The following is a 21,469-nucleotide window of genomic DNA, read 5'->3' as shown; positions in this document are numbered from 1 at the left end:
GCGTGCCGCTGCTGGTGCGAGCTGTGCCGCAATTTATCCATTTGCAAATGTGTGCGATTAGTGCCACGGGCACTAAGATGGCAGCTTTTAGCAGCTACACTCCAACCCAAGGACTTCTTCGGATAAACAAAAGCGGCCGTTTGGAGCTTCCCACAAAACGAAACGCATGCTGGTCCGCCGAAAGCCACACTAAGCGTTGCCTCGTTTAGCAAATATATCAAGCATAGGTAAGTACAGCAACAAAATTATGTTACTGTGCTCCCTACAACGATGCACGGTGCACTCGCGACCGGACCAGGACCTTCGAAAGAAGGGTTGTCCGAAAACTACACGCGTACAACGTCGAAGCTGCATCAATTTTACATGCCGGGGCCCAGCACTGAATGGCGCTTAGTTTTTGCGATGCCTCACCAGGGTTCGCCCCGTGATGCTAAGCTGCCTACTACATGCTGATGCACCCGGTGCGGTGGCCATTTCCACAGCAGTAGGGAGTGAAGTGAACAAAAAAAAAACATACAAACAACCAATCCATCAACTCAACTGTTTGGAGCTGCGCGGGTAAGCATTTTGGGATTCTGCCGGAAGTTCTTCCTGAGTGAATCAGAAAAACAAGAATTGCTGGAAGAACACACCCAATGCGCTCGTGGACTGTCCGTTTGCGTTTTTTTCCCCCTGCTGGCCGGATGTGCAAAACTCTTCCCATGTCCCGAGTATGTTCGTGTTTGTGTGTTCGATGCAATCGATGAGACGCATTTCTAGTTCGCCTAATCCGCTTACCATCTAACACTGCACCATCGAGCTGCGTGCTGCGTTTTCCCCTGAGTGAGCAGGTGTTGGGATCCGGAACGGGCGCAAGGTGATGATGGAAATCGCAATCGATTTTTTCTTCCCCTTTCCGCTCGCAAGAGAGCGAGGTTAGAGGAGAGGCGGGGTGCAATAATATTTCGGACTTGCACTGGCAAATCGCAATCGAAGTGCTGCTGGGGTCGATCCACCGAAGACAACTTCAACATCCGCATTATCCAATGTTCCGGGGAGGTGCATCGGACGCTGGGACCTCCGAGAGGGGGGGGGGGAACGGACGTGGGATTTAAGCGGCAGACGACCCATCGCAGCAGAGGATGTAGAGTTGGGCCAGTGCATATGTAGCATGTAAGGTATGATAGAGTGAAGGAAGGACACAAATGCTTAATCGCATGCGCCGGCGAGGAATGCACGTAGGGGAGAGCGGGTTAGAGCGGATTGTTTGAAGATCTCACGTCTAGCCGGTGGAATTTGGTCTATTTATGGAAGGTTAAGTGTTTTACGTTCCATCGAATCTACATACAGTTTTATTCAAAGATTTTGTTTCAGTGAAGTCACTTCTGAAAGGTTGTTTAATGGATTGAAAGGTTTCAGTCGAGAAACCAATAGCAGCAGTGTATGAATGCTTGCACTTCTTACTACGATTCAAACTTCATACTTCACACTTGTAAGGGAAGGCAGGTCAAGTCCTCAAGACTAACTTTGGAGAATGTTTGTAGAAAATAGAGATACATAAATACAGTGAACATGAAACTTGTGCAGGCCTTATTTGACAACCTGATTCATCTTCCCCAGAACCAAAACCGTTATTCACATTTCATGCCTCAGCAGCGGAGAGGCTGATCCAAGCTTACCCAAGGACATTTTGCAGTTTCACTTTAGGATATTGCTCAACTGTCCAATTCCAAAGTTCTTGCAATTTTTTTATCCAAACTAAATTCCTACTTTCAAGAATCGACATCTGAAATCCCTTAGAATCTCTGATCTATTTCTGACAAGTGTCTTATCTGTTCCTCTTCCTGATTGAACACAAAATGAAGTAGTCCAAGTTGTGGAAAGATATCTCGTGAGTCGTGAGGTGACTCATTTGCGTCGTGCAAGGCACGGTGGCGTCAGTTCCTCACAAATTTCAATGCTTTCTACTGTTAAAGAGTGATCTCTGACTGTCATAAGTTGCTCTTATTTATTTAATAGATGTTAGAGTGTTCGTCTTTCTCACTTTTAGGATGCAGAAACTACCAGAATACAAGACCTGACCTGGTGACAACTCATTCACATAGAAATGCAGCTGAAAATAGAAATAATGCAATTGTAGAGCCCAATATCCGTAACAGTTGAAGAAGACCCACAAGCGTGACCCTTCATTCAAAATATGCACTGCTCTCAAATTTGTCCAATGTGACGTATATCATGCGAAAACATTAGGATAGGATGCTTGATTATAAAATTTTTTCAAAATTTCAGCTATACTTAAATTCTGAAAAATGTTCATCTTTCCCGTTTGTCTTTATCCATCCCGTCCTATTACCAGGGGAGTATTTTGGAGCGTTGCCTGGCAATGTCGCGCAAAAGTTTGAATATTATTTCCCGAGAACTACGGCTGTGACACGGCTGGAAGTAAACTATCGATCCAAGCAGTTGCTTTGCCAGCTGATGGTAAGATGTCCCGCTACATCGTTGCCGGGTGTAATCGAATTACATAAAAATCTGAGCCACTCACGGCGGCCAGGCGCTGAAACGCTCAGGCGACATTCTGAAGCGCGAGCCTGTTTCTTGCGGAAACCTGCTCGTCGTATACATACAGATGATTGAATTAAACTATAGCCTCAACCTTTTTTTCCTGTCCCTGCTTTGTTTTGCTCCTTGGCACACGAAACACTCGCAAGTAGTTCCGAGTCGCACGAAAAGGTATATTCGGTCGGAACAGGGCACACATTGCAACTTACGCCTAATCAACGAAATTTGGCAGAGCGACCGGGATGGAAAAAGTAAAACAAAAATTGTGAAAAATGTCACAAGCGCTGTGTTTTCGCCCCATTGCTCCGTCCAGGAGCGCTCATGCTAGTGTGCGTGTTTTTTTGTTTTAGTTCCGCTCATGGTGCCAGCTTCACGTGCTAGTGATTGCTTTTCCGGTTGACCCGCGCAAATGTTTTCTTCCCCCCCCCCCCCCCTTGCAAACAAAAAACAATATGGCAACCTCCGCTCACCACTCCCAGAGCCACCGGATCGAGCCAAGGTATGCCAGCGCCTTGGAAATTAACGTATCGCAGCCGTGTCCCAGTTGTGCGCAGTTGTTTGGTGTGGCTCAGGCACACTCCCGCTGCTGCCTGCTTCATACGGAACGCAATAGTTTTAAAATGGTGCCGAATTTTTTGCCTTCCTGTTTTCCATTTTTTTATTTCGGAGATTTTTTTGGCTCTGGCCGTCGCATCGAAACTCTAAACGCTACCGGAGCTCCAGTCGCGGGATGCTGCGGTCCAGGTATAAGGGTAGGCATTGTGAAGCTGGGTGGAAGCAAAAGTTAAGCGGATTAGCACCGGGCCACCGTGGCTAAGGCTGTCGGGCCTGTTTTACGAACAGCCCCTTCAGCAGCAGTAGTTTTGCTTGAGAAATACTTTTGTGACAATTTTGAATTTCCTACTTGCCCGGAGTTTAGCGTTAGCAAGGAGAGGAAGAGAAGACAAAAACACCCACACAAGAGGGGAGGTGTGGAACGACCAATATTGATGATACGGTTCATTTGCAGAAAATGTTGCACAAATAAGTTTAGGCTCATTCCCGGATTAGAGCGGACGCTTCCCACTATCCGTGGCCACGGCGTTAGGTCCCGGCGCGACAGTGTGCAAGGCAAGGCCCAAGCGTTCGTTTCATCGTGACATTTAGCTCTCCCCCCCCCCCCCCCGGTACCGAAAATCGCCCCCCCCCCCCCCCCCCCAGAAACAATCTGTCAGTGATCGCAAACACAAATACAAACTCCGTACCATCAGCGTGCGGTGCAGCAGGAGGAAATAATTTGTTGAATGCAGGTTCAGTGAACCCCGCCAGCCCCCCAGTTTTGGCAACAAACTGAAGCACCGAAAGCGAACCAGCTCCGATGCGTCCCTTCCCATCCCGGCAGAGCGGTATGTTTCCACACCTTCGCAGGGCGAGCGAAGGTTAAAATGCACCCAGCTAATGAATTGAAAGTTTTCGCTCTAGTTTATTTTCTTACCCCCTCACCCTATGACTCCCCGACAGATGGCGCTTACGCTTTTTTTTATTTTCCTTTTTTTGTTTTTGTTGGGAGCAGGGATGAAAGTTCATACACTACCGCTCATCGAGCTGATGTTGTTTCTCTGTCACACGCCCTTTCCTGCCTTCGCGTTTCGCCAGGAAGGAAAGTTGTATGTTTTTCCCTCGTATGACCCGTTTATTCCGGGTGAGCAAACATACCTTGCGGGTTGTTGCCAATGTTGAAAACAGCATCCCGACCCCGGGAACCGGGAACGTCCTAACTGCACACACACACATACACACATACACCAGGGTTTTGACTTAACTAGCCGTGGGAAGGGGCACGAAAATGATAGCAGTTTGCTTAAGAGCTACCGAACTGTGCTGTGCCTGTTGGTTACCGGATGCAGACCAACTACGACAAAAAATAGAAAAATAAATCGTAGAACGATGGACTTCTAGGTACGCTTTTTTTGCTTTGATTATCTCCCTCTTTCTCTCTCTCGCTCATTCTATCTCTCTCTCTATTTCTTTCTCTCCAGCTCTTGAACATTTAGATTATTCTGCTTTTCATCACAATCGTGGAAATCGTGCTAGCTAAGGTAGAATTTTAATGTTGATCTATTTGTCTTCCCAACCGACAGCTGGCCCCCGCCGATACGAGTGTGCCTCAACTGCACCGGCTCATTGTGTGTTGATAGTGTTGTTACCGTACCGCACCAAAAAAAAAACGGGAGAGTGTGAAAGATAAATATTTAGTTTTCATCTCGTTTACATTGTGCTTGAGGTAAAAAAACAGAAGAAAAAAGATGCAAACAGCTTTTTTGGTCTTGCAGGATGATGCGAGTACAGAAGTACCTTTTCGCAGCTCGGTAATACAATCTAAAAGTGGCAACAAGCATGTAATTGGCTAGTGATAGGAACGGCATGTTACGAGTATTGCCTAATTTTCAGGCGTCACTTATGCCGTAATTATTTATGCACGTAGTTTGAGTGTTTCACAAAACAAAACCGAAATTTGTAAGAAAGTTTGAGTTTTAGTGCACCTAAACGATTGCTGCCAGATCTTGCAGCAATATGAGTCACTAAGCATATGAGCTGTACGCGTAGCAAACCTCATCAACGTACCTGTCGTAACGAATTGCCAGCCCTGCAGGCGCTATAATCAAAATCGCTCGTACGTCGAACGGCTCTATCCTAAAAGCTCTATCTATTCAAAACGACCAACTTAAATGAGTTCGAGCTCGGCCCGAAAACAATTCGCATAATGTTGCAAGCCCATCAGCATCAGGACGACGCAGCCCGGGATGTATGCAATCGAAACACCGGCGTTCATACAAATGTCAACTGTTTCGGTGCATGCGGCGTCGGGCGTCCGGCAAGGCAATTGGTCGCCACCGAATGGATACAGGGACACCCAATGGTACGCCCCGGTAGGCCAGACGTGCAAAAGCCAGACAGACAGAGTTGGCTTCTTTTTTTTGTAGATATATTTGTTTTGTTTTTTATTTCAGCTGTGTTAAATGGGTCCGGCTCAAACATAAACAAACGAAACGAACCGGACGTTCGGTGCTAAGCTTCCGGTGTTTGTTTGTTGGTTTTTTTTATGTCTGTCCTTCTCTGGTGGATCACGAGTTTGACGCAAATACCTCGTGGCATGGCGGTGGTTAGGGGAAAACTTGTTCGGAAAAATCCAAAACCATCATCACGAAACAGAGAGTGAGAGCGAGCGCACACACACAAAAAATCGTTTTAATTTCCCCCCTCTCGCCCTATCTCTTCAGCTGGGCTTTACCATGTAGTAGAAGGATAGAGAAAATAAGAGAAAAGTGACACCACGGACAAGAAGTAGGGCCGCCCGCCTTCGCCTACCCACCCACAAACGGTGAAAGAGTCGGGCACGAGCGAAAGAGAAATGGAATGAAATTTATTATTTGTTCTATAATAATATGAAAATGAGAAAAATCTTGCCCGTCCCGGCCGAGGTGAGCGTTGAAAGGATCCGACCATCTCCGCCCGGAAACCCGCGACGGGATGTGGCGGTAGTAACATAAATAGGGACAAGCAGATGCACACCTGTTCCTGCAGCTTCCCGATGTGCTAGCAGGAGGAGCAGTGTTTGTTGCCTTTTTTTTATTTTTCACTTTTCTTCTCCTCTTTTCGCTCAATTACAGTTCGCCCGTCCCGGTACCGAATGCTGGGCAGTGGAGCACAGTTTTGCTGGTGGATGGAAAATCTTTACCGGTGCATCTGTTTCAGAGTAGTGCGGGAGTTGTTTTTTTTTCTCCCTCCTCCATTGGAAGATAAAACAGTTCCCGATGTTGGTTGAGTTATCATTGTTGCTTCATTAGCTTTCACCCGGGAGCTTGTTTGAGGCGCCGTTTCGTTTCGCGGGGTGAGCAACGAGAAAACGAAATGTTTTCAAGAAACGTTACCCTAATCTTCGCCTTTCCTGGGCGCCTCTCTTCCCCAATGTACGATGAGTGTAAACGTGACCGGGCAAGCGTCACTATCGATCCGTCAAAGGCATCCATCAAACCGGCGGCCCCCGGACCCGCCGGTCGCTCGCAAAGCAAACGATAGTTTAATCGAAAAATCGAATCGCTGCAACAATCGTCTTACCCGGTTCGCAGGCAGTGGGAAACAGGCACTCCTGGATGCTCCGGCACAAAAATTGCAACACAGCTGCACAGGGGCATCTGTGATAACGACTGTGAAATGGCTGAATCTCTAATGCAATGCAAATAACGAATGTATTTATGATTATTCGTCGTTATACATTCTCGCGTTCGAGCTGTACCCGCGCGGCACTGCTGTGTCGGCGCCGTTCGTGGTTCGAAATCAAATGCTAGTGCGAAGGCGAGCGCAGAGCGACGAAGAACCGACCGTGCAGATGAAAGAAAACGACCTGCAGCGAGACGGGATGACATCCTTCGTGCAATCTGATCGATGGAAATGAGCAGAGAAGATATTTTTTTTCTTTCTTTCTAGTTTTTTAATCAAACAACAAAACATTCCGTATCGATATATCGATTATGGGGGCATGCTGGGTGGGTTCGTCGTTTGCCTGGCCTGGCGGTGGAGTTCATTCAAATTTCAGCACGGTGGAGCTGTCTTTTGAAAGTGACAGTTTTGCAGAGGCTGCTTTTCATTTCATTTCATTTCATTTCATTTCATTTATTTAATACAATATCTGCCATCAAGGCTAAATATAATGGACTTAAAACTAATTAAATACTAACAAAAAAACAAAATGATTCATGAAAAACTAAGCCTAACTAACCTAGTCTTGACCTAGCAAAAAAGAAAAGAAAAAACAAGGGTAGAGCGTAGAGACTAACACTTAAACTTAACTTAATAAACTTAACAAAAAAAAAGAGAGTAAAAGAAAACTAAGGAGAATAATTAAAGGGAATTAGAAGAAAAAATACGGTTACGGAAAGAGTTAAGAGAGGAGTCGAAATCAAAGAGATAGTAAAAGTGGTTAAACAATCTGAAACAGGACAGAAGAGGGTCATTGAAAGTATAAAGAGTATGACGTGTTTCAATTGACAGAGGATCACGTGGACGAAGAGAACGAGAGGGAACATACAGCGAGATGGACGAGAGTAAATCAGGAGCATCAGTAGCAGAAAGTAATAAGCCACCAATAAAACAAGCCTGAAACACTTGGCGGCGGAAGCTTAAAGAGTGAAGATTGAATAACTGCAATCGCGTTTCATAGGGAGGTAGTGAGGCAGCACCGAACAAACGACGAAAAGCAATCCTGGTAAAGAGGCGCTGAATGCTTTCAATTCTCGAACAGCCATCAATAGTGGGAGGATTCCAGATGATACTAGCGTATTCAAGAATAGGCCTTACCAAAGCACAATAAAGGATTCTTAGGATGCTTTGATCTCTAAAAATAGAGGTAAAACGTAAGATAAACCCAAGGGTTCGGTTTGCTTTTAGTAGCACCTCATCAAGCTGCAGTTTAAAGTTAAGACGACAGTCAAGTATAATACCAAGGTCACGGATGGACATAACACGAGAGAGGGAAGCGCTAGAGAGAGTATAGTTAAATAAAACAGGAGAAAGAGAGTGAGAGAAAGAAATAACAGAACATTTTTCGGGACACAGGCGAAGTAAATTGGATGAACACCAATGAACAAATGCATTGAGGTAATGCTGAAGTCTCAGACAATCAGAAGAAGAAGACACAGGTAAAAAGATTTTGATATCATCCGCATAAAGAAGATGACCATCAGGAGGTAAAACATTACAAACATCATTGATGAACAAAGAAAACAGAAGTGGACTAAGCACACAACCCTGAGGGACACCTGACGTACAAAAAAACTCCTCAGATAAGTACGACCCGGTTTTAACCCTGCATGATCGATTATTTAAATATGAGGACAGCCAGCTAATAATGCCATCACCAAAACCAAGTTTAGACAATTTAGCTAATAATAAAGAGTGAGGTAAACTATCAAAAGCAGCATGAAAGTCGGTGTATATTGCATCAAGTTGGGTACCGGCCTCAAAAGATCTAAAAATATTGGAAACAAAAGACATGAGATTAGTTGAAGTAGACCTACCAGGCATAAACCCATGCTGTTTAGCGCTAATAGCTGAACTACAACTATGAAGTATGGTTGGAAGGATACATAGCTCAAAAGTTTTGGCTGTGGCGCATGTTTGGGTTATCCCACGATAATTAGAAACAATGCTACGGCAGCCCTTTTTGTATACCGGAAAAAGCCAACAGGATTTCCAAAGAGCAGGAAAAACCCCAAGAGAAAGTGAAAGGTTGAAAATTTTAGCAAGGTGTGGAGCAAGCACGTCCTTACAGTTTATTAAAACAGAGGCAGGAATGCCATCTGGACCAGGAGTAAAAGAACGTTTCAACCCAAATAACACCTGTACAACTGTTTCAGAACTAACCGAAATATCGGAGAGATTAATTAAGTTCTCTGGCGTGTAGAGAAGCCCAGCCTCAATAAGGTTAGGGTCACTAACCGGTGGCTCAAACATTTGGGAAAAATGTGCAGAGAATAGCTCACAGATCTCAACAGGCGTAGAGGCAGTTCGAGAATCAAGTACCATTTCATTAGGTAACGTATTGCACCCTCTTCGTATTCTAACAAATTGCCAGAAGGATGCTGGATCAGAACGGAAACGCGATTGCAGTCTACTCGAATAGGCCTCAAAACGAGCCCTGTTGTATAGTCGATGCGCAGAGGCAGCGTACTTAAATAAACGAAAGTTGAATGCAGATCGGTTCAGACGATACCTGCTAAGATATTTCATTCTATCCTTTTTCAGGTTGCGAAGAGTACGATTGGACCAGGGAGGATTAGGAGGGGAACGAAAAATAGGTGTACATGAAAGGAGTGCAGAGGTTAACAAAGCATTAAACGATTGGACAGCCTCGTCGACCGATGTACATTGATAAAAAAAAGACCAGTCGGAACGAGATAGAATTGAATTAAGTTTACGATAGTCTGTGAGCCGAAAATTATAACGAACACTCAATGAATTAGGAGCAGAAGGTAATACATTCCTAACCCTACTAGCCCTAAATAAAGAAGACGGTAACGCAATTTCTAGGGCAGGATGATGGGCATCCTGGGGCAGGAGCAGTGACGAAGCAGGATACACAGAACAACAAGCAGCTGCAGCAGAGTTGGAGAGCACCAGGTCCAAATAATGATTTAAATGGTTATGCACCCCGTTCAGCTGATAGAGTTCATGCAAGTTTAACATATCCAAAAAGCAGGAACTGGATGTATTCGAAGAAATATGTGGCACATAATGTCTTATAGCTGAAGATGAATCTGGCCTTACTACGGTAGAAAGCGACCACTCTAACGCAGGTTGGTTGAAGTCGCCCAGAAGGATAAGATGATCATTCGGTTTCATTTGCATGTATGCATCACTGATGAAAGCAGAAAGGGATTCCAAATAGTTGCGGTCGCTGCTCAAATACGGTGGCACATAAACAATCCCCACATAAAGACGAAACTTAGAAAAAGAAACACGTATACATAAAGCTTCAAGCGTGGGTTGATTAATGTTAAGTGCCACAGAAGGATATCGAACGGAACATGCAAGTAGCACACCACCCCCACGCAAACGTTCATTGTTTAACCTGCTTCGATCGCAGCGGTATATGTTGTAGGCATCACTATCAAGGACCATGTTGGATGGAATCGATTCATTTAACCAGGTTTCAGTAAGGGCAAGCATTTCAAACCCTGATTCATTCGCAGAAAGGCGCAATTCATTGTATTTGGTGCGAAGGCCTCGAACATTTTGGTAATATATCACGAATGGGTCTATTAATTGTGAGCTGTTCTGTTGCTGAGATTGAATTGTGATTGAAGCCCCACCCCGGTGATAACTGAGGCGGTGTGGGAGGAAACTCCAGTTGAATAGCCTCTAGGATCTCGGTCAACTGGGATGGTGATAGAATCCCGCGCTGTGGGGGTGGCGATCGATGTTCCAAAAAATGATCCGGATGAGCGGTAGTTTTTGGCACAGCTGAAGAGCAATTTTCACTATTTGTACGATGCGAAATAAGCTCAGAAGGGTCAAATCGAGCCCTTTCATGTACACGTTGCTTTGGTAGGCCACGAGCAACAAACTCCCGAACAGTAAGTGAAACTGGCCAAATAGTAGACTGCAGCGCAAGCTCCTTAAGAGATTTAGGAACACTCACTTTGAACGATATGAAGGACATCGAGTCCAGGTTCACACCCTTTTTCGTGAGACGGTAAACATTAATATCGTCCGTTGGTAGCACAGCTTTAAGCCACACACGCATATCATCAGCGGAGACATGCGATTTGATGTTCGTGAAGTATAACCATACTTTCTCGGCTATGCCCCTGTTGGTGGTGTTTTGGTTCAAAACAGGATCAGAAGATGCTTGTGTATTTGTTCGGTAGTTTCCAGCACTAACATCACTAGTCGGCTTAGTACGATGATTGTAGTGGTTACAGTTGTCAGAATCTTCTACAGTGTTGGTATCGTTCGCAGCTTGGATATCAGCAGTGAGCTCCGTTGAGTTAGTAAATGTACGGCGAGCGGAAGCTGTTTTAGTCGTTCTGGATGTATTTGTGGCATTGAGCGACGATACATTAGTGGATGTGTGCGTAAGCGATGCGTTGCTAACAGACGGCTTAGCTAATATGGGTGCTAGCGCTCGCTTATCAACGAGAGCGAGGATCTCAGGAAGCAAATCGCTCTTGATAGCCGATCTAAGAGAAGAGAGAGATGAGTCAATTGTGGTGAGAATATCTGCTTTCACCAATTCGAGTAGGGCTGCTATCTCACTTGTGAGAAGTGAATTTGTGCCATTGCGAAACTCGTGACATGTTTTGCACAACCACAATAACTGATTATTACGCCCAAGCTCACGAGTAGAATCACGAGACAACCCCGTGCAATGGGTGTGATGCTTGGAACCACAAACACCGGCACAGGACACCGAATTAGCACTATCGGTGGGTGCATTGCAGGTTGAGCACTGCATAACGATGACTCAGCACAAACTGATGAGTGACAGGAGCAGAAACGAAGCCAAACACTTTCTCGGCAAAAATGTTGAATTAACAGAAGAACTCCAGTGCAACTTTATATTAATCGAAGGCACACACTAGCCAGCACGAACAACTCAGCAGCACCACTGTTGCAAATGTTGAAATTCCAGAAAATAGCACGGCAAAACAGCATAAAAAATCAGGAGCACGAGGAAGGCACATCCACTCAGTTTGACAGTCAATCTCTCTCTAAGTCAATCTCTGCTTTTCCCTCCGGTGTAACCTAAATCTGTCAAGGGCCGGCATGGGCAGCAGCAGCGATGCTCATAATGACACCAACAAGGAAGGATGAGCAAGCAAACTATCGGAGCATTTTCCAAGCCAATCTCCTGACACACGCTGCTGTGTTTGTGGTTTTCCTCTAAGGATAGTGTAGATCAGTGATGTAGCACTTGTTTTGGGGTCGCGTGCATTTTGGTCAATTTTTGCACTAATTTACTCCACTGCATGGTTAAATCGATTGGCTAAAAATATTAAAGACATATTCTTGGACCTTTTAGGTCAATTTTATCAAATGTAAATTTTTTCGTCGCTTCCAACAAATCTTTTCATGTTAAATGATTCACTATGTATCTTTGATTACAGTTGTTGCCGCTAGATTCTGACTCTAACTCGCCTATTTTTGTCTCGAAGGCAGGGATTTTTGACAGCATGTCACGATTTTTGTTTCGAAGGCATAAATGTTTGACAGTGCGCATCAATTTTTGCCTCAAAGACAACATTTTACGTAATTTCTGAAACTGTGTGTTCTGAAAGGATTGACATTAAGTTAAGTAATGAATAATTTTATTGATAGAATTTAAAATAAAACAATTGTTTTGCCTATTTTGGCATTTTTAATGGAGTGAAAAAAATTGGCATTTATTTTCAGCTGTAAACAAAAGCTCTAGAATTTCCCAAATTTCATCATTTTTTCTCAAGAAACAATCAATTTGCACAGTTTTTATATTTTTAATGAGCTGTTGAAAAAAAACTTTTAAAATCTGCTTAAATAACTTGTAAAATTGTCATGATTCCTACAAGAGTCAAATATTGATGACTTACAGACAACAATAGGCGCGTTAGAGTCAAAAAAATGATGCGCATTGTGAAAAATTGATGCCTTAGAGGCAAAAATTGATGCCTTAGAGCCAAAGTTAGGTGGCAATAGTTCTTATTTCCACATACAGTCGTTGGAAATACATGGAAATAAAATTACACTAAGCAAAGCAGTTAAATGATATTAACTCGCACATTCAGCTGCGGTCGACCTAAATCAGACCTAACTCGGAATGGATTACTCCAGATATGCGCAAAATTTGAGAATTTCTGAACAATTCTGTAAACTCATCGTATGTATGTCGTCTTCACACATAGATGAGGATTCTCTTAGGCTATGCGAGTAAAGAACATCAGGGCAGTATCTAAACACACTCATGGAAAACCAAGCATATCAAATCTATCAATTTTCGGAACTTGTACTCTAAGCTTAGGTGCTTCAATAAACACGCGAGGAACAAGTACAGCCTTTCAACGACGCTAATGACTAATAACGATAACGCATGATTTTCACACTATTTCAGCCAATTTGTGGCCATTTATTAAAGCAAAAGAGACTGTCCAACTTTCTGTTCAGACTCGACCTCATATAAATTGCACCTTTATTTACCTAATTTAGGCTCTAAGAGATCATAATTTCAAAGAACGCATCAACTTTTACTCTAAAAATACAGGCCAATTTCGTTTCACTCCATTACATAATTGAAAACTGACATAACAACTTAGACATTTCAAATGATATCAATGAAATTATTCACTACTTAACATAATTTTGATAATTCCAGAACACACAGTGTCATAAATTACGTTATTTTTGTGAAGATAGCGAGTGACTCACAGTCAAAAATTGATCCGCACTGTCAAAAATTGATGTCTTTGAGGCAAAAAATTGTGACTCACTGTAAAAAATTGGTAGCTTTGAGATAAAAAAGGTGAGTTAGAGTCAAAATTTAGCGGAAACGACTGTTAAGCGCAGTGGAACCCACAATGAGCAAATCTAATAAATGCTCAACCAATACTTTTCGAGTAAAATCTGGCATAACGAGCAGTATCATTTGCGTTCCGGGTACATTTTTACGGTGCCAATGCGAAAGATCACGATCGGTTAGCATTGAGGATTTGCTTTAGTTTTGTAGTTTCACTCGGGGAAGTTAGAGATTCGAGACTTAAGCTTCATTTAACATACAGAGTGTGTCATATGAATACGTTGACGAGTGTTTCTTGCACGCCTTTTGGTGGTGTTGCAGATTTGATGCCAACACATGTATGAAAATCTTTCATATCCTTATTCGCACTGCAGAATTTTACCTAAATACTCTTTTTTTCAATTGAGACGAAATTTTCGTATTTTTGGAAAACAAAGTCATGCTGGTACCGACACAAACCAATAAATCATCGTTCAAAAACGTGTTTTCAAAAAGAATAAGAAGAAGAAACAATCAATAATGGAGCAAGAATAATGATGAAGAAATAGTGAAATAAAAATACATCCCAATTATTAGTTTCACGAAAACTTGATTCAGATATTCAGGGGCATATGTGTAATTTTTTCCAGCACAATGGCGGTCCTGCAACCAATTATTTCACTTTTTACACCGATTTTATGGAAAAGAAGGCTCTTTATGGAAGAAGGCATGACAAGTTATGCGAGGTTCCACTGTACTAGGATTTTCAAGATTTTTAAATGTATCTGTCTAATTTGTTGCAGAAGCTAAAGAGTATCCTGATTGATAAATTGAAGAAAGTGGTATTTTGACACGTGGTTTCTGAACTCTGCAGAATGTCTCAAAGTCAGCAAAATGGGTGCAAATATGAGGAGTTTGATTTCAGAGTGCCGTCACTAATCAACTACTACAACACATGCTACAGAGTTCTTCGCGAGCCGGATTGAAAGGCTTCGCATGTATGACAATGTCTGAAGTAGATCTTTTTTTCAGTAGTTGTGAGCAACTTGCTTACTTTGTAGAGGAAATAGGGGACAAAGTATTTCAATTTTTCTAATTTTTGCTTAATTCTAAATCAAGGTTTTGTGCCAGCTAGCATCACTAGCTGACATGCAAATTGTTGGTCTTGAAAAAGCTAAACTGCTTAAGTTAAGCAATATTTATGCTTTGGAACGTTGCTCACTGAGTTATTAGCGTTATCCCGTAGCTAGGTTTGTTGGAAAACAGAAACCCAGACGGCGGCGGCCAATCAAACGTTGCGAACGAGCTCGACTGCTTGCCCAAAGCAGCACAAGACGATCGTCGGGAAGAGATCAACATAATGCGCTTGCAGGGATTACGGTTAACCATAAAAGCGATGGAACCAACTGCTACGAAAAATATCCTTTAATTTCCGTCCCGGTCACTACGGTACAGGGCCACCGTTTCTACCGAATATCCGATTCCCTCTCCCTTGAAACCCCCACCCCTCCCTGAACCCTATCGATGCAGTTTGGCAGTCCCCCACGGGAGAGAAAATTTGCCCTGCTCTGGCCCTTTCACTCGGCTTCGCTCCATTCCTTCATATTTGCACAATCACGAACTTTAGCACAACTTCTGGATGGTGCCCACCTCACTGCACCACCGTACGGCGGAGGGGTTCTCACCAGCTTCACCCTCAACTCAAACCACCCCCACACACATACACACGGAAACACACATTCACACACACACACACACACACACCCACACCTTAGCCCTGCGGTTTAATTCGTTTCGGTGAACGGCCCCATTCCCCATCCCAGCTCCCGAGGTTTGGGAATTGGAAACCAATGGTCTGCGGAAAAACACTTTTAAACCCTTGGCTGCACACTTGCACCGGGAACGGGAGGTCGCCTCACGCTAGCGAATTCCGATTTTGGATGTACGAAATTTTCTTTTTTTCCTTTTTTTTGTTGTTGCTTGGGGTGGTGAATTGAGGGGTGCTTTATGGGGACTGGGGACGGGAGATTGGGATCGATTATGTGGGATTCCTAGTACATTCCTTGTTGCGCTCCGCTCATTCTCCTGCGGTGCCTTTATCTGAAGCGATCTGAAGCATTGGTAGGAACGGGGTGAACAAGAGAGCGTTGGGGGGGACAGCGAAAAGGGGCAGAAAAATAAGGCAAACCTCGAGCCTGGTATCGCTTGAAATGATGCACCCGCGTGCACCATTTGCCACGAGCTGCACATGGACGAGGAATTTATGCTTTCATACATGTATACCTTGGCAACCGATGCATGCACATTCCTCTTTTTTTGTTTTTTCTCCCTCTCTCTCTCTCTCTCGTATTCCCGTGTTTTCGGTTAGCAAAACGGGCTTTTAGTGTGTGTTTTCATTTTGTATTTTGTTGTCGCTTTTTTTTGTTTTACTTGTACGTTTCGTAGTTTTGCTTTGTTTTCGTTGTTTTTTTTTTGCTTTGTATTTCCGATTCATCCTCCTCTAACAGAGTCCAATCCCTGGTGAGTAGTGACCAAAATAAGACATACGGTTGCATACAGTTGCTCCACATAATTACATAACTGAGGCAATGCAGGCAGCGTTGGGCAACAGCATTCGGTGATCTGTGAAATTTCTTCCCCGCTTGCAATTGTTGCACAGGATATGCTTTTTTTTACTGTTTTACCCGGCGATTGGGGAGAGATTTAATGAGACAATGATGCTTTATAAGGCATATTTTGTATCATTATTGTTTTGTTAAAAGTTTTTGGCAGTTGACAGTTTATAAAGAGTAATGTATAGCGAATCAAGATTGTTGGGTGTTTCAATCTACCCCTTACTAGTGGAATTGATGCTAGAAAAACAACTTTTCGAATATGTTTTCATCTTTTGCCCTTCTGTTGATAAACTTCATAAACAGAATTTAAATTAGCTGGTTCTAATAGGTTATAGTACCTTAAAACTCCAATTAATCTCTTCATTTTTAATCTTCACTGTTGAAAACTAATACATCTATGCATGTTTTGCACAAACAGTTAAGTAGTAGAAGTAGGTTTGGCTTTAACTGATTGTGGATCTTGCGATTACATTAATTTAAGCATGAACAACATGAATACAAGCAGATATAAATAAAGCACTTTAATTTTATTGCTGTACAGGAGATATTTGTTGCCTTATTTTGTTCCTGTAGCACTGCTGGAGTTTGGTTTATCATTGTAAATATAATAGAGGTCCCTTTCAAAAAAATAATTCCAATGTACTAGGAATAATTGTTTGCATCCAAAAAAAAAAAAAACATCAAAAAATTGTAAAAGTTTTTCAAATTGTAGAAAAGAAAACAAACAATCCGGTACAACAATGTCTTCAATGCCCGCTGGAATCCTTTTGAATTCAAAATTCCTATTATATTTTTAACGCCAAGCTATAGGAATTGTAACAAAATTTGAAAAATGCAACAGGAACAAAACTGAGCAGCAATTATCTCCTGTACAGCAATACAAATAAAGTGGATTATTAAAACAGCTTTTACAGGGTTTCCCACGATTTATTGGTCAGTTCCTTTGATGTTTTGGTGCGTTCGCACGATTTTTTGATCGTACCCCATACATTTTTGGTCCGTTCCCATAAATTATTGGTATCGTCCAATTGGATATCAATACAAATAAACCAAAAAATCTGGGAAACGTCCAAAAAATCGTGGGAACGCACCAAAAAAATATGGGAACCAGCCAAAAATTGATGGAAACCAACCAATAAATCGTGGAAAACCCTGTATTTAAGGAAATAAAACAAACTGAAACCAACTCAACAAATTATTTCGAATGAGTTATAATAACTCTTAAGAACTTAAGAGGCAATAACTCTTAAGAAACGTACTACTCATTTTTTACATTTTTCACAATCGCAGTGAACTTGTGCTGATCGCTAGTTTTAGTACTTTCACTTAATTGAATAATACACTAAAATACACAAAGCACCACCTCAGAAGCTCAGACAAGATATTTGAAATACTATCTTCATGTTTAAAAAAAAAACTTTTTGAACAATTATCAAACAATAACATATTTAACTTTCCCAAATCAATAGAAACCGTTCGGTTGCATCACCATAGTAACAATTATGTAAAAAAAATGTTGAGTAACTTTGGGCACTCCACAATATGAATAAGCTGCCTAGCGCTCGTCAAGTGAAGATCTATTAAAAATTAAAAAAGAAATCAAATTATAATCCACGACACGCTTCAATTAACTTCGAAATAAGAAGAAATTAAAATCATTAATTTTTTTAACAAACTGCATTCCCAAAAAACCTTCCATGGATATGTAACATACTTCCAACGTTTTTAATCTCAGCATATTGTACCACAAAAAAAAACCCATCATGTTTGGCAAAATCAACCCTAATTGCTTAGGGTAATGACAGATAGCTGACACCTGCCCGTGAGATCAACCTGCTAACGACGTTTGCCGTTGGCTGCATGCGGACCACCGGCAAACGGCAGCATCTTGCTTACTTTAATTGAAACATAAACATTAATCATGCTGCCAGCAGCGTGCAAAACGACAGGCGGCAGCTCACGTGCGGGATGACTCGGCTAAAATTGTGCAACCGGAGCGCAAAGACTTAACAAAAAAGCTTTGAATAGATTGACCTACAACCGCTGGCATACGTACGGGTCATACAGGTATTACGCGATGCCAAAATGCTTAACTCTTTTAAATCAAACTTGCCACTTGTCACTTTAAATACACAGAACCGTCTACGATCGTACCGGTCAGCACTCTTCACACATCTCTGCCTCAGTTGCCTACCTGCTGTGATGCTAGGACAAACGGCGTAGAAAGATCACCACCACATCACCTCTTTCTTGGTATGTTTGATTGCTGTTATCGTTCGAGTTTCGGATATGTCTTGGTAGCGAGCACTTTGTGCGGTATTCACTAAAAAATCACCTTTTTCTGTTGGTTTTTAGAAAGGACTTGACAGCAAGATCACGCTCATATCATTAGCACGAGCGAGAGCGAAGGCTTGCTGGGTTGACTGATAGCGTTCCTCATTTTCGGTTCCACACTCACGCACCGTTCACTAGCGATCGACCAATTCAGCACTGCTTGGGTGGCACCGTTGAGCGTTCTCGATCAGGCTTTGATCGCGGTGTCACAATCGCGTTTCACAGCCGGCTATGCGCTCGTTACCGTGATCTGTCCTTCGGTGCGGCTCAGCATCGGTTGCAGCAACATGCTAGATCCCGCTAGCTTTCAGCACTGCATCGCAGCTACGCTAACGGCTCGGTCGGAACAAACGCACTCCCTCACTACCAGGTGGGCCTTGCATGAAGCCACAGCAGGAGTCAAACGACAACTGACTCCTCAAACCGGACCGTGTGTTTACCGCCAGCAAGTGTGCATACAGGTACAGGCCGGCAGAGCATTCTAACAGCACGGCTGCAGCACGGCCGCTCGGGCTCGTGCTCGTGTCCGGCTCGGCCGTTCCAGCTGTTCCAGCCAAACGGCACGCGCCCGACACGCGTCCTTACCCCAGCATCGGCAGGCGGGCACGAGTCGGCGCCGTGCGCGACCGCCGATTCGGGCGAAATGCCGAAGCCCGAGAGCCTATCCGGCACGCCGTCCGCCGCTTCGGCCACGGTCGCTGGCAGCCAGTGTTCGGCTGCAGTGTCGGTCGTGCGTCGGGCGATAGGACCGGGGAGGGGAAACGAGAAACTTCAAAGATCCAAGATCCTCCGCCCAGCGCGAAAATGACAGCCGACACACACACTGCCTTTGCCGATTGCCGTGGCCATACAAGACGCAGCTCGAAAGCAGGTTCGCTCCCTAAGGTCCCAAATCAGTCTCCATTTTTTCGCACTCCTTTCGAGCGGCGGTGTTGCACAACCGAAAAATGGAGGGCGTTCTTACGATGGATCTTGGGAGGGAGCGCAAATAACGGGGTGGTAACGCTTTCGGGGCCGATTGTGTTGTGTGAAATGAGTATTATTTGTTGCGTAAACGTTTAAAGCTTGGCTCAGTAGATTTAATTCAAAACTGGAGTAATTGCTTAAATTCGCTTATTTCTGGATGAATTTGTACACGCGTAAGCGAATGCCCCACACATCTGAAACTCAACGCAAGTTTGTATGCAAGTGATCGTGATCGTGTTCGAAGGACCAAAATGATCTTTTGCCATTAAACTCTAAACAGCTAAAGTTTGTAGCCGCTACCAGACCGAAACATTAAGCAACACTCCACACGACACTCATACAACGAATCCAGATCTTGAGGGGGAAAACATCATTTTTTTACCGTTGTCTTCTTTTTCTTCCCCTCACCACCATTATGTCTCATGGCAATATGGAACTCTTGGCGTTTGGTCACCGTGCAGCAAATTTTGATTGGATTGCTGTGCCACCGCTGCGGACCGATGATGACCGGACCGGGATCTCTGACCCACCGCTCAGCCCAAAACTCACGCTACCTCATTCACTTCCCGCCCTCTGTACCCACCGCGCCCCGCCCCAGCCGCTTTCCCCGAAGCCCGAAGGAATAGTGGGGTGTCCTTAATGGTCGTGGCCATCGTGGAAAAAACTTTCTCTATTTTCGAAGTGAACCCATTTCGCGTAGATTAAATCGCATCTACGCGCGTCCACCAGCAAATCTCACTCCTCCCTTCCCCCCTCCCTCCCTCCCTCCCATGTCCGGTACAAGCAGTGCCGGAAGCCAAGCCCCTAGGATCCGGAATTCGCGGTTTTCGCCCCAAACGAACGTGTGCGCTGGTGTTCCGGCGTAAGGATAATTGTCGGTCATCAAACTATACGGTTTTGTATGGCTACGAGTGTGTGTGTGTGTGTGTGTGTGTGTGTGAGTGTGCTTGTTTGAGAAAAGGGAAAACTTTTACTACTTTTTTCCGCTTCCCTGTGCGATTGGCATGTATGTGTTTGTGTGAAAGAGAGAGAGAGAGAGAGAGAGAGAGAGAGAGAGAGAGAGAGAGAGAGAGAAAGAGCGAATGTGACTGCTCTATTTGTTTAGTTTCATTGTGTTATTTCACGGTTTTTAGCAAACGTGCCGGGAGGAAAAAAACACTAAAGGTCTCACCGAGGGGACAAACATTGTTCGCTAACTTCGTTGCGTTCATTTCCCGGCAAGTGACACATGCATCAGTGAGCGAGTGTCCACGGTGCGAGGACGGGCAGGCGGGTTCGATTTGAGGCAACTGCGGTACAAAACGGTTCCACCCTATTCGGGGTACGCACGGGAAGCAAATGCCAACCATGGAAGACAAAGCTCCGTCCATTTGCTATGTCTTTTGCTGCTTTTGTTGCTGTAAGATCTCCCAGTTGGGAAAGTTTGGGGCCAGAGGTCATCACAAATTGCCTAGCGAGCCCACCAGGAGCTCCCAAACATGTCCCAAAACATTGGAGTTTGTTTGTACAGGTAGTAACTGCACAGGTAGCATTGTTCCAATTATTGTTGGCCACCCGCGCCCTCCCCCCCGCACAAGGAGAAGATAAATGGCTCGCCATGGGCATTGGAGATACTTACCTTACAGCGGCGCAAAACACGGGGACCAATTCCAGGGAGAAATAACAGTCGTCGCCGGAGGGACACGGCAAAACTCATCTGTGCTTAAGTAAGCGCTAAAGTTATATCGATCTCGACCAGAACGGCTGATTGAACATTTGGAAACTTGCGAGCTTTGTGAGGCCCTAGGTAGAATTAGCCTTCTCACCCGCACTATAATTGGGTCGGTTTTGTTGGTTCTTTTGTGAGCTTACCAAGCCAAGATTGATTGTCACCAGCTTGCCCTTGTCTGCTTCTTGACGGACGAATAGTGCAGGACAATCGTGGTGGCTTCTGCAACCAATCTCAATGATTGGTTTGGTTTGCTGATTGCTCTTAACTTCTCGCACAGCTAAACCGCATGCGAAGACA

The 21,469-nt window shown here is 43.9% G+C and overlaps 2 protein-coding genes across 3 annotated transcripts in view; both read right to left on the bottom strand.

Moving 5' to 3' along the window:
- Positions 1 to 18,930, bottom strand: part of LOC121591644 (carbonic anhydrase-related protein 10) — an 83,168-nt gene extending 64,238 nt beyond the window's left edge. Inside the window, exon 1 of one of the 2 annotated variants that reach the window (XM_041912385.1) lies at positions 18,356 to 18,930. The gene's annotated coding sequence lies outside the window, so the exon portion shown is untranslated. Of the gene's footprint in view, positions 1 to 18,217; positions 18,325 to 18,355 lie in introns of those variants that run through there. The other variant, XM_041912393.1, reaches the window with a different exon arrangement.
- LOC121589920 lies at positions 10,283 to 11,779 on the bottom strand. The gene is made up of 2 exons (XM_041909182.1): positions 11,338 to 11,779; positions 10,283 to 11,261 (listed from the first exon to the last, which is right to left on the bottom strand). The coding sequence occupies exons 1-2, from the start codon at positions 11,376 to 11,378 to the stop codon at positions 10,283 to 10,285; spliced, it is 1,020 nt and encodes a 339-aa protein (XP_041765116.1). The 5' UTR covers positions 11,379 to 11,779.
- Positions 18,931 to 21,469: the final 2,539 nt, after the last annotated feature.

This window comes from Anopheles merus, chromosome X, assembly GCF_017562075.2.
Source record: "Anopheles merus strain MAF chromosome X, AmerM5.1, whole genome shotgun sequence".
In the NCBI taxonomy this organism is placed as follows: Eukaryota; Metazoa; Arthropoda; class Insecta; order Diptera; family Culicidae; genus Anopheles; species Anopheles merus.
This window is presented reverse-complemented; position numbering and strand designations above follow the sequence as displayed.

What these genes read in the sequence shown, in the direction of transcription:
- LOC121589920 (XM_041909182.1), bottom strand. Translation starts at nt 11,378, where the DNA reads ATGTCACGAGTTTCGCAATGGCACAAATTCACTTCTCACAA. An exon ending in CACAAATTCACTTCTCACAA is followed by an intron (nt 11,262 to 11,337) that starts GTGAGATAGCAG and finishes CTCTTCTCTTAG; the next exon opens with ATCGGCTATCAAGAGCGATT.